Genomic DNA, 12,998 nt, shown 5'->3' on the forward strand with positions numbered 1-12,998 from the left:
ATAACGAATCCGTAATTTTTGTGCCAGGACCATAGAAAGATATTTTTAAATTACACTCAGATGGCTGTTACCAAGGCTACTGAATGTCATAGTTTTTGTTTTCAAAAACCGTGAAAGAATAGTAGCTCAGAGCTGTTCTCACATTTTGCATTTTCAGAAGATTCCCTGTTGTAAAAGTGGCCATATTGCTACAGCAGCAAATCTCCATATATTAATTAAGTGCACAAATGAGATTTTTTTCCTAGTGCATGGCACAAATAAAATATGCAAAACACTTTCTAAGGAGCATCTGATGTGTGAGTAATTTAGGCTCGTTACTTGGTTGAGCACAGCTGAAATGGGGAATTGGTCTCTGAAGCAACGTGGCACCACCTGACACCTCAATAGACAGGAGGAACATCAGGCTCCTTTCCCATGTTTCCTTTGAGTTCCCACTGCTGATCCCACTGCAAACCTCTCCATGTCTCCATCCTCCCCAGCTGGCACCTGGATCCTGCTGAGCTTCACGCAGGAGTTCTGGGTGCTGCAGTGAGCCCTGTCCCATCTGGGATGCAGGAACCCCCCTCCACCTTTACAACAATGCTTCAAAACTGAGATACTTGAGATTTAGATCACTACTTCTGTATCTTTTTTCTGTGTCACAAAATGATGCTGGAACTGTCCAGATGATTGTTGGTGCTGTAGCTTTTACTCTGCGGTCCGTGCTCAGTGCAGTCACCCTGCCCCAGCTGCGCTGGTCTTTGGAGCTGGGATGGAGATGCTGTGCTCCTCCAGCTCTGTGAAGGGGTGATCCCTTGGATTGTAACTTTGATGCCTCATGTTATGTGGGCATTCACCCCACCCAGGGGCAGCAAGAAGTCTCCTTGCTTTCTCTTGATTTCTGTACTTCGATTTTGTGTTGGGAACTGCCCTAGTTTTGAAATGCCTAAATTTGTATGTCTCTGGTGGACCCTCGTGGTGACTAAAATCAATATTCCAGAGCTATGTCTGTGCTGCTTTCCCCTGCTGAGCAAGAATGCTGTCAGAAAAAACCCCAACCAGCACCTTATTTTACACTTTATTTCTTTTCTTTTTTTTCTTCTTCTTTTTTTTTTTTCTTAGGGAATAACTAAAAGCTACAGAGGCCATAAAGGGTATAGCTCATTTTATGGGCTTCACTATTGGAGCTCTAAAACCATTTTTTTTTTCCAGAAAAACTTTTTTCAAAAATCAGCATGTAAACAAGAAGCCACTTCAGCCTCAAAGGCCACGCTGTTATTTCCTCACTGCTGTCCCGCTCACCGGCTGCCAAGGGTGGGCCGGGGAGGCCTCCTCCTCGGCACTTCCACACTGAGGGTACACCACAAAACACAGCTTCTGCCCCCAGCACGTCATGGACTCTGCAAGGAGCAAATGGCCAGTGGTTAATGGGTGGTTAATGGGGATGCTTGAGCTCTTCTAAACAAATATATGATGCTGGAGCGGTGCCACATGGGAAGGAGGCTGCACAGCCCTGCTGCCCCACTGACTGCCCCTTCCAACCCTTCTCAGCTCCAGCTCAGTGATCAAAGAGTGTTTGTGAAGCAGGGGCAGGTTAAGATTGAACAGCTTTAGGAATACCTTTCCCCAGCCCCTCACAGAGCTGCCAGTGCTGCCCATGGCAGGCTGTCAGGATTGGGATGGGATGGGATGGGATGGGATGGGATGGGATGGGATGGGATGGGATGGGATGGGATGACTGCCAGCCCTCCTGGCACTGTGTCAGCCCAGCTGCAGTGACCACTGGCCTTGGGGAGCTGCTGGCAGCAGAGCCCACTGCAGCTGATGGAAACCCTCCAGTCAGAGCAGAGGGCTGCAGTGTGCTTGTTTGAAAGTCCTCACTTTGGAGCAAAGTGATTAAAAATCAAACACAACCAAAACATAAAAGACTTATTTGCAGTTTTAATTTTATATGAGGGATAATGTAAGGCTTTGTAAGAAACTTTTGAGTATGAGATAGTTCATCATGTCACACAGGGCTTGTGTGACATGACATGCTGGTGGAACAGAGGGAGAAGGCAGGGCAAGGGTGAGAAACTCCTCGGTCCCTTTGTGATTGCTCATTTGGTCTCCATGTGCATCAAGTGACACCCTGGTGTATTTGCCACAGGACAGGCTGCTGTGAGCAAGCTGAGTGGATGGGCACAGAGGCATGAGAGGAGGCAAACGTACCCAGCAGTGAGCAAAACATTTGCCCAAAGGAAAGCACTGCCTGGCAACTTCGTGCCCAGGCGCTGCCAGTGGCTGAGAGTGGTGGCTGGTCTCATACAGGCAGTTTCCTGGCTGTTTTGGTGCCAGTGTGTCAGAGTTTAAGCAGGGAGGGCAGCAAGGCATATAGTGCTGGCTTACCTATCAGCCTATTTACACACTTTGGTTTATTTCTCCAGTAGACTCCAAGGAAAAACACTGGCACTCCGGTTAAAATGATAATTAGTCCAACCCCACAGACGATCGGCTCAGAGTATAAGCTGAAGATCAGCAGAAATGCCCAAAACGCCAGATAAGTGATGGGGATGAGGAGGTTCACCTACCAGGAGAAAGCAGAGCAGAGCACGGCTGTGCAGAGCAAGAGCAGTGGCTGACTGGTTGTGGTGGGCTGCAGGCAGTGCAGGCTTCAGGCCCCCCGTAAGTTGTGTCCCCCTTCCCTCTACTGCTGTTGTCCTCTCTGCCCATCCCAACAAGTTCACAAGGGATCTGCCTGTGTGATCTTTTGCACTAATGGCACTTTGGGACATGGTTTGGGAGGTGTTCCCATCCCACCCTTTGCATCACTATTGCAACCAAGAAATTTAGCTTTAACAGTGTCACCTTGATAGGTCTGAAGATTTTGGGTTTCTTCCAGCGTAAAACAATCAGGCCTATAATTGTCACTCCATAGCAGAGGTAGTTAATAAATGACACGTAGTTGATTAGCGTGTATGTGTCTCCAACAAGCATGATGATAAGTGTGGCCAAACACTGCAAAGAGAGGAGCATAGCCTTCTTGAGCCATTACTAGAAAAGATAGCTTAAAAAAAACAAAACCAAGCAAAATTCCCATTAAAGCATTAAAAACCCTTTTGTTTATGGCACCTGCTGGGATTGTGCTGCCTCCTGTGGCTCTGTGCCTTATCCCCAAGCTGTGCCACCAGGGCTGGGGCTAAATGGGTATTTTGGGTGATTTGGGGCATGCTGAAGTCAGAGACTAGAGGGTCTGTTTATAAATACCCTGGGGTGCTGGCATAGGTATCTCTGCTGCCCGTGGCTAGGCAGGCAGGGCTGGGAAGGTTGGCAAAGTTCCCACTCCACCTATTTCTGTTAAGTGTTTTAAAAGCTATTGAATGTTATGGTGAGGACTCCAGGTGAAAGGATTTCTTAGACATAACATGTTGTGTTTCAGGCACTATGTTGTTGCAGGTGCTCTGTATATTATAAAGAATTTGAGGTTTGTCCTTTCTGCTGCTGGCTCATGTCACAGCTGATCAGTATCATCAATCTTTTGAGCATTACTAATGTTTGGAAACTGGCAGATGGATGGTGGAAATTCCCAAGCTTTTGCTTGCTTTTTTGAACTCTACATCTGCCTAATACTGATATCGAATTGATTTTCACCTTTTTTGCTTTTATATATTCTCTATATTCTTTACACATACATTTGTAGCGCTGCAGCCTATTACAGTATTTGTAGCTAGCTTTTTACCTACTCTATTAGACAGAAAGACAAAATAAATTCCCAGTGGCTCCAAGGTGGGGTCCAAGGTTAGATTATCTGGAAGACACGGTTGAAACTAGCTCTCCAAGACACATTTTAATTAAAAAGTTTTGTTCCTTATTGTTTATGTCTCTAATTGGGGATTCTTGTCAATTATGCTAATTTGCTAAACATATAAAAATTGTATGCATTTTATATTATGTGTGCATCTTCAGCACTTTCCACCTAGCCAGTTGTGCACCTAAGGATCCTTATAAAGGTAACCCTTTTTATCACCTAAGTGTGTCTATCTTGTGATTTTACAACCAGCAAAAAGCCATCAATACTGTAGAGCCAGGAGAGCTGACTTGGGGGCCAGGGTGCTGCTCCTCAAGCCCCCCACCCTGCTCTTTGGTACCACAGGAGCTCAGCACTCACCTGCACCAAATAGCAGTCCAGTGAACACTCTGTTGGGGCCCAGAGCCGGAGGGAAACTAAATATCCAAATTCCTCCAGAGAGTGCTCAAGATTTTAGTCTGTGTTTATCTGGGCTCCCTTTTTGCTTTTGTCCCTTTTTTCTTAATCAGCCATTTCGATAGTAAATTCCTTCCAGGAGGGAAGGTTTCTGCACCTCCAGCACCAGGAATTAAGCACCACCACAACCGAATGCCCCATTAGTCCCTCTGTTCCCCTATTCAAAGCCTTGCAGGCTTGGCAGGGGGATTTCAACACCTTGAACAGTTTCACCACAAAATGGGTTTAAAATTGGACACCATCTCATATCGCTGATATATAACATGGTTGCTGCTCTCCCCTGAAGTGTGCACTGTGTCATATGTGTGTACACCTCTCTACTGCCACTGGTGGGCTTTGCAGTGATGTCGCTCAGAGTGGCAAGATTCCATGTGTAGGTGACACTGATGTGTCAGATCTGCTCACAGTGCGGGTGTCATCCCCAGTGGCTCATGGCTGAAGAGGGGGTGCTGCCCTCCCGATGGCCTGGCCATAGCCACATGGCTGGCAGGAGGGCCAGCTACTCCCCACCGTCTTGCAAAAAAACCCAAGTCTGTTTATTTTACATTTAGCTTGGCCCTTTGATTTTTGGAAGTAAAATAGTAAATCAGTAAAAATAAAGGTCTCACTGGTAGTGTTGAAATAGCTGTTCTCCATGAACAAACAAACCTCTCCATGCAGAGATCTAGGTGTGATTCAATGGAAGAGAAAAAGAATCTGATGTATCAATTAGGTTTGCCTAACGTGTAGCCCTGTTTGCTGTTGTAGCTGCCTACACTATACTATTATTATCTTTCTTAAGAGATAAATATTTCCGAGCTGCGTTTGATGTGCACTGAGCTGGATTAAAACACCTTCAAATGATGAATTGATATGCCATGCTTGTTCTGTGATTTGCACTGTGATTCAAGGGGGATGGCGTGGCATGGATCAGTCAGCTCGACAGGCAGCTTGCTCTTGTTGGTGCTGTTCCACAGAGAAACAGCCTCTGAGACTCTGTGTGTTGTTTCAGCTGATGTGTTTTTAAGGACCAAGGAGTTCTGCCTCATGGCCCCCAGCGGAACACAGGATTCCATGATGGGTGCCCAGGGCAGTTTACCCCAAACCTTCAGTGGGCAGTAGGCAAGATGTTTGTGATGGGGCACTAAGCCCCAGGAATGCTGTAAAACCTAAGCAAGATGCATATTTTGTCATAAAAGGGGAATGAGGAGGAGGCTTATTCAGTGAAGTTTGTATGGGTATATTGTGCCAGGGTTGCTGTTAGAGCTGGGAGACATGTAAACATGCATCTTTCTAGTGCATCTGGGGTCAACCCCTCGTGGTTTTGATATCAATGGCAAATCTGCAGTTGGCAGCCATTGATACAGCCAAGATTTCAAGCAAATGCCCTTTGGGGAATTCCTTTGCTTGGGCCCTACAGCCTTGTACAGCAGCAGTGCGAATCATTTTCTTCTTAATCATCCTCTATGCTGCTGTAAAACCCATCACACATTCTAGTTTCACTGTCGATAAAAGCATATGAAGCTCTTTGTTTCAAATAATAACTTCCCTAAGTCATTACTACTGTGGAAATTTGTCTAAAAAGTGAGGGGAATCTTTTTCCCATGGGAGCACATCAGCAACTGGACCAGCCCCTGACACTCCTAACAGCTGGCCCGTTGGTGTCTGATCTTTGCAGGTGACCTGTTGTCTGCCTGATGTACCATTCGGCAGACACATTACTCAGGGCCACTGTAATCATTGTCCCTACTTAATTTTTTGGCCTGTGAAAGAAATACCTGTGGCCCTCAGAGAACTGCGTGATCACCCCTCACAAGATGTCTTGGTTGTTGAAAGTAATTATAGGAGCATTTTGTCCTTTCCTTGGGACCCACCATAACTCTGGCTTTGGTGGCAGGACCTAAAGCAGCCTTGTCTGAGTGGGATTAGCAGTGACCATGGAGATTTCCAAATGCTTGTGGGAAGCAGGCAAAGTTGCTCTAAGGAGCTCGTCTTTTCTTAAATGAAGTATCTCTGTTTCAAAAGCCAGTCCCTACCTCTTGCTGCAGGACAAGAGTTAATGAGCTTACACTGCAACGCAGGTTATGAGGGAAACCCTTCAGGTGTCAGGGGATTGGGAGAAGGAGGAATTATTTCTGAGGCTGAAGGCTGCTTCTCTCTGGGGCAGTAGGAGCTGCTCAGCTGGGACCTACCAGCTGCAATTCAGGCTGACCCACTGCTCCTCTTCTGGGGTAAAACCACCACTCAAGTGTTTTCCCAGCTCTTTTCTCTGTGATTTAGTGTTTCTAAAAGCAGGTTACATGGTGACAGAGGAGGGATAGTAGCACTTACGCAGACAAGAAGGGCAGGAATGGGTGTGCAGTGCTTGACGTGGATCATGGCAAGCAAACTTGGCAAATGGCCTTCTCGAGCACCAGAGAAACATAACCTGGAAATAAGAAGAGTAATGATGAATCCACTGGGTATACAACAGCCTCTCCAGTCCCTAGTCATATAACACCTCTTATCTCAACCACCTGCTTTGGTCTTCTCATGGAAGGGAGCTGTGGCTGCCACTGCTGAGACAACTAGAGACTGTGAACCCTGGGGAAAGGTATTTAAACTAAGCCCTTCAGTATACAAGGCCTTCAACAGCTAAAGTCACCTGGGAAAAACCTGCTCTGAGATGCCGAAATACCTCTAAGGACTCTCTGCTGGCCAGCGTTGTCTCTTTACCCAGTGAGGGATGAATACTCTGCAGGTTGTGTGGGTATTTACAGTGTCAAAAGGTTTTGGATAAGGTTTAACATGCCTTAGCATTTCACTTTTAAGTGTATACCCTGTTACATATGCTCTTCGATTTGTTGCATATCATACCCATGAAAGTGCTGTGATAAATAACTTTCCCAAGGTACTTGAGCAGTTTCCTCAAAAAAACTTTATAACTTTTAAATTAAATTCAGACAGGTCAATTATTATAAACAGGCTTTATTGATTGCAATCTTACAGACTTTACAGATTCTGGCCCAACTATCAGCAGTTTCCATGCAACGTATCTTGCTTGAAAGGTGATTTTCCAGCATGGGCATGAAAATGCCTGTGACTGAGTACAGCACCAGGCCCCAAAACTGAGCAAAGCACAGTTTAGCTGGGAGCTACTGGAACTTTATTGATAAAAAATTACTTTGGTTTTATGCGAAAGCTGTGTTTGGATCTTACTGTGAGTTATTCCACATCTGCAAACACTTTCAATAACTCATGAGGATTAATTTGCAAGAAATTTCATGATTTAATATTACTTTTGCTAATTTGAAACAGAATAATTCATAACTGATTGTATCCAACACACCCAACAACAACCTCATGCTCTACAACATCCAAAATGTCTAGCTAGCATTTCTTTAGCAAATGCAATTAAAACAGCCCCTCCCCAAATTAGATAATGTTCATAAAATTGTACTCCATCTAACCTTGATGAGGTAAAAAGGTATCCATTTATTCCTCCAAATGTAGATAGAGCCACTGAGACTGGCATAACCCAGGAAAAATAGCCCAGTAACTTTTCACCAAATGTCTAAAGCAACAGAAGGCAGAGAAACTGAAATACACTGCAAAGCACAGTACTGAAATCAAAGTGTATTTTAGACATGCAGGGAATGGTTTACTTACTACCGCCACAGCGTTGGAGGACAAGAGCTCTTGGGGTGACATGGCAGTGAAATATGCAATGTTGGTGAACGTGTACACAAATGTCACCAATGGGATGGATATGAATATGGCACGAGGTAGGTTCCTAATAAAAGAATTAGGAGGGTAGACAAGAAATTACAATCATGCACAGTGAGGTCACAACAGCTGTGTACGGCCTGGGGATGGTCACCCAGCTGGGTGGGTTCATTGGCTGTTTCTTTGGAGGGAAGCAGTGCTTCCATCAGCTCTCTGACTCACTGCACATTGGAGAAGGCTAAAAGTGCTATGAAATGCTGTGTCTGCAGGGAGTTTCCCGGTACAAAGGTACCACGAGCTCCGTTTGGGCTCTTTACTGGGATTGGGACAGACTGTTACTGAAAAATGAAACATCCGTTTCCCAAAAGCCCTATGTGGAGGCACCGTGGTGGGATAAAATGTCTTGCTTTGCTTTACCTTCGCCTGCTCTGAAAAGGAAGGGGATCCTGTTGTTCAGCTGCTGCCTTGGGCCATTGTGTACCATAAACCTGGTCTGGTCATACAATACCGTGGCAACTTACAGTAGTACAGATGTACTTGATCTCGAATCCAGAGACCTTCTTAGAGGTGGATATCTGAACTGTTCTGTATCTAACATAATGCATTTTTCTCTGTGTGTCAGATTTGGAAAAAAGAGTTTAGAAAGCATGTTTAACCTTGTGAATTTGAACAGATTTAGGAAAAGTAGGAAGTGGTTTTGGTTATCCAATTCTTTTTATACTTTAATTTCTCCTCTAAGGCTGCAACAATATGTAAAAATAAAAAAGCACCATTCACTCCATTCTCTCTTTATTTCTCAACTAAGGCCATATTTACCTTATTTAAACAATAAATTTTTTATTATTATCGTTGAAATTGTGGTCATCCATTAAAATATTGTTGTTTATTAAGGAAACACATTACCACACTTTCTTTATTCCTGACGAGATTTCTGGACATACACTTTGCCACTCACTGGTGTGCAGAGATGCTCATAAGGCTTTAGCTTTAAGTCATTCCCATCCAAGCTGTAATAGCTTAAATTTCTTCTTGCTTAATTGCTGTGTGCATTGGGTGCCCAGAAATAACTCATGCTCCAAGAGCTGCTCTTGACATTTGTCATTCCACTTTATTAACTCAGAAATGTTGAAACATGTGAACTTTGCTAAACTAAAATTCCCTTTCCCTCCAGCCTTCTCAGGCTGCTTGTGATAAATCATTTCCAAGCCCCTTTGTGTACCCTGGATCTGCAGTGACCCAATGTAAGTTGCCTTGGCAGGCTGGTGCCCACAGCTGTGCTGGGGCAGAGAGTGCCACTTTCACTGCACAACTAATCTTCTCCTTCAGGTGTTTGTGGGAGACCTTTGGGTGAAAAAGCAAAGCAACTTCCAGGATAATTCATCTTTTTATGACAAAGAAGATTCTCCCTGTAGATACTTGTGTGGTATCTCATTTATGGTCAATCTTCTGCTATGGAAAATTGACTATGATTGAATAGTAACATAAAGATACTGCCTTGTCTGTAGGCTGCTTTGATTCAGTTAATACCTTGTGCAATATTTTTTTAATTTCAGTGTTTCTGTAACTTGCCTGCTGTCTGTTCTAAAGAAAAATCTTTCTCCTTTAGAAAGACCAGTCCCACAGACATGGAATGACATTGCAGCATCTTATGAAATGAGTAGTACTATCAGACAGCCCCACTGTCTCAGCCTCTTCAAGAAGTGTCATGGAAATGGATACTTGCCTGCGGGGATCAACCAGCTCTTCTGTTACATAGTTCAAGAAGTTCCAGCCACTGAATGCAAAGGACCCTTGAAGAAAAGCTAATGCTAAATGCCCCACAGATGGAGTCATCCAAAAATCGAATGCGTTGCTTGGTGTCAACTCTTTGTAGTTTCCTGCATAGAGAGCGCAAGCAAGATGTTAAGCCACGCCTACCTTCCTCACACACTTTAAAATAGGTAAGCTTTCACTTTTTAGTCTTTATTCCTTATTGGAACTGAGACTTCATGCTCTTCATGTCACCATGGGCTGACATAGCAATTGCAGTGCTTTCTGCAGGACCGTGTCCTGGTGGGGCAGCTCGTGCTGTACAGGCACCCTTCACCACCATCTGTGCCACAGCAACTCATGAGACCCTTTGTCAACCTGCACTGTCTGAGGGTGGATCCTTGGCAGTATAAATTCCTACCTGTTCTTAATGCAATTTTCTTTTAAACAGTTTGGTGTTGTTTAGTAGAAATCCTTGAAAATAAAATGCCTATGGGACTGAAAGATTTGTCAAGACTATAGGACTATTACCACTGAGAAAACGTTTTCTGCTCCCTGTAAATGTGATATTTCTTCATCCTTTATAAGACTCATCATATGCATGATAAAAATATCAGTCTTTTGTGCTTTCTGCTTTCCAATAACTGGTGAATCAGTGAGACATTTTTTGCCTGTGTTTAATCTTGTAAGTCACTTTTTGTAGGAGATTGGACTAGTGCCTGAAATGAAGCAAATATCTTCCTGCCCTAGGCAAAGTATTGCTTATTCGTTTTACACCCAGAGCATTTCAAATTCAAGGAATGCACAATGGATTAAAAATTTTAAGTAACTATTCCGAAACACTGTGAGCTGCTCTCCTTTATTCTATCAAATCCTACAAGGTAAGCTTGAAAGAGACTTTTTTAAGGGGATACAGCTGATTTCTCCCTTGTGTTATACTTTCCACAGCTGTGTCAGTATGCAACTCCACAGCTCAGCAAAACCCAGCACACCTTCAGGTCACTTTGTAAGGAGGAAACAGTGCAGTAAGTGGGAAAAATAAGTGTATCAACAGTACCATACCAATGTTAGAGCTGTCTCACAGAGTACCTTTAAAGATCTGTATGAAGCCCACAATAATGATAAGGGTCAGGGCTAAGAGTTTTCCTGCTGTAAATATATCCTGAATGCGCGTTGCCCATCGCACACTGGAGCTGTTCACCCAGGTCAGGAGGACTGGAGAGCAAAAGACTGAATTCAGTGAAATGAAATTATGTTTATTTAAGAAAATACAGTCAAAATACTGAAAAACACACACATGTTCCTGCAGGGAGCTCTAGCGTGGCCAGGAACGAGGGTGAAGAGGACAATCGCCTTTCCCAAGGATGCTCTCAGCTGCAGGGGCATCCCTGGCAGCCATCAGCCTTCACCCCTTGGCTGCTGCCTTGGGGCTCTCCCCAGTTCCAATAACTGTGCCTGAGTAGTGCTCAGCGTGCAGGGATCATTGCCTCCTCACAGAAACAGTGAATGTCTTCAGTCCTGGAGCTTGGGTTGGCTTTCGCTGGCTCCAGAAGTAATTAATGCAGAGCTGGCTGCACGCTGCCTTCTGCACACTCAAGTTTGTAAATGTGAAAGAAGACTAGGAAGGGGAAAGGCTCAAATGGTGGTGGGTCACAGGTGCCTATGCCTCTGTGTCCCCTCCCACATGCTCACCTGCCTCTACTTTCCCTGGACCCACAGGGATTCAGGTGCCTTTCTGCCTCACTCCAGGCCACTAGATTTGCTGCAGGCAAGTGGAAAGGGACAGAATATCCCACACTGGTCACAGTGCCTCTCCTGGGGCCTCCCCACCAGCCTTTGGAGTTGTGGCCCTGACTCCAGCCTGGCTGGAGCGGCCCCTCAAGTAGTCCCTTGTAAAACCAGGGCAAGATCTGTGTGTGTGCAAGAAGCAAATACTCACGTAAACACACCATGGAGAGGATCCTAGAGGCATTATAGGGGGGAATACAGTTAGGGAAGACGGGTTGCAGGACATAGTTTGAGAAGGTCAGTGCAATGACAGCCAGACTAGTTGGGTACATGATAAGCACTGCGCTCCACAGCAGCAGAAACCTGGAAAGACAAGGAAAAGCACAAGAAAGCAGTGCTGGTGCTGTGCTGGAGGAGATAACACACGCTCAGCTGTGCATGACGCATCAGAGCTGAGCAACTTCGTCCTGGTCACAGGACAAGTGACATAACAGTCACTTACTTGTGACTCTCCTTATCCCTTTTCCCATGTTCTTAGCACAATCTAGATTTTAAATGAAACAAGCATGGTTTAGGAATATGTGGAAGAGCAAGGATTATGAGCAGCAGGCATGTTTTGATTTAACTGTGTGTCCAGATGAAAGGATCTCTGTTGCTCCTGGACTGACACATTACCACAGCAGACAGGAACCGTGGTACTGTGGACAGGACGGACATGTACCACAGAGGAGCAGTCCCTCCACTGAAGGCACCTCTAAAGGCTTTTGGCAGGGCTACAGGCATTGGCTGCACTCTTAGGGCTGCTACCAGTTCCCTGCTGGTCAGCAGGGGGGTTTCTTGTCACTGCTGGTGTTGGCTCTCTGACCCGGGCCAGGGCAGATAAGTGCTGCAGTATTTTGTGATGGATCACACAGCTGGGGTCCACTGGGCTGGCTGGTTGCCTCCAGCTGTGGCTTAAGGTGATTGCACCCAACAAGGTATCTGTGCAAATAGGAAGTGTGAGATATTTTGGTTTCTCATTCTGTGCAAAGAAAAAAAAAGTTAAAAAGGCAGCAGTTGATCTGGTTAGTCTTTAAAAATATTTGAAGTATTATTATTTCTATAGTGAGAAGTAGTCATTGCAAGAATGTGAAATTTTTCTTGCCATCTGTATGCACACACAGATACACACACAGTCATTTGTTCACATACATGCACAAATGTAATGCGCAGGGATGCCCGACACAAATGAGGATTGGAAAAGATATTTCCAAATAAGACAGTATAATTTCTATATTACGTGGGTTGCTCTTTAAGGGGCTGCACCCACCCACTGTGTTCCCTGCTTGCAGGCCTGTAGATCTGGCACAGCTGAGGGAGCCCCTCTCTGTGCCATTAACCTGGAGGGAGTACTGCTTGCTGGGTGCTCCTCAGCTGAGGTGGTAAATGTCTCTCAGTCTCATCCTTCACTTTGCCTTCTTATTTCTGAGAAGCATGGGGCAATTATTAGCTATCAGAGTTAATTTGGCAAACCAAACTGATGCAAGAACTGGGTGCCTTCCTAACTGGCACTGTAGATTTTTACAATAAACTCAGCAGGTTTTTTTTCTTTCTCTTTATTTTGTTGTGTGACTGC

At 44.9% G+C, this 12,998-nt stretch overlaps 1 protein-coding gene across 2 annotated transcripts in view; it reads right to left on the minus strand.

Moving 5' to 3' along the window:
- Positions 1–1,097: 1,097 nt before the first annotated feature.
- SLC7A10 (solute carrier family 7 member 10) overlaps positions 1,098–12,998 on the minus strand; it is an 18,271-nt gene continuing 6,370 nt past the window's right edge. The window contains exons 2-10 of one of the 2 annotated variants that reach the window (XM_008635342.2): positions 11,595–11,746; positions 10,745–10,870; positions 9,630–9,783; positions 7,850–7,973; positions 7,651–7,754; positions 6,533–6,629; positions 2,827–2,976; positions 2,368–2,545; positions 1,098–1,379 (exon numbers count right to left, since the gene is read on the minus strand). In XM_008635342.2, the coding sequence (XP_008633564.2) occupies positions 1,255–1,379; positions 2,368–2,545; positions 2,827–2,976; positions 6,533–6,629; positions 7,651–7,754; positions 7,850–7,973; positions 9,630–9,783; positions 10,745–10,870; positions 11,595–11,715 (1,179 nt within the window). In that variant the 5' untranslated portion in view covers positions 11,716–11,746 and the 3' untranslated portion in view covers positions 1,098–1,254. The remainder of the gene's footprint in view (positions 1,380–2,367; positions 2,546–2,826; positions 2,977–6,532; positions 6,630–7,650; positions 7,755–7,849; positions 7,974–9,629; positions 9,784–10,744; positions 10,871–11,594; positions 11,747–12,998) is intronic. The other variant, XM_017736425.1, reaches the window with a different exon arrangement.

Source organism: Corvus brachyrhynchos, unplaced genomic scaffold (assembly GCF_000691975.1).
Source record: "Corvus brachyrhynchos isolate BGI_N302 unplaced genomic scaffold, ASM69197v1 scaffold646, whole genome shotgun sequence".
Taxonomy (NCBI): domain Eukaryota; kingdom Metazoa; phylum Chordata; class Aves; order Passeriformes; family Corvidae; genus Corvus; species Corvus brachyrhynchos.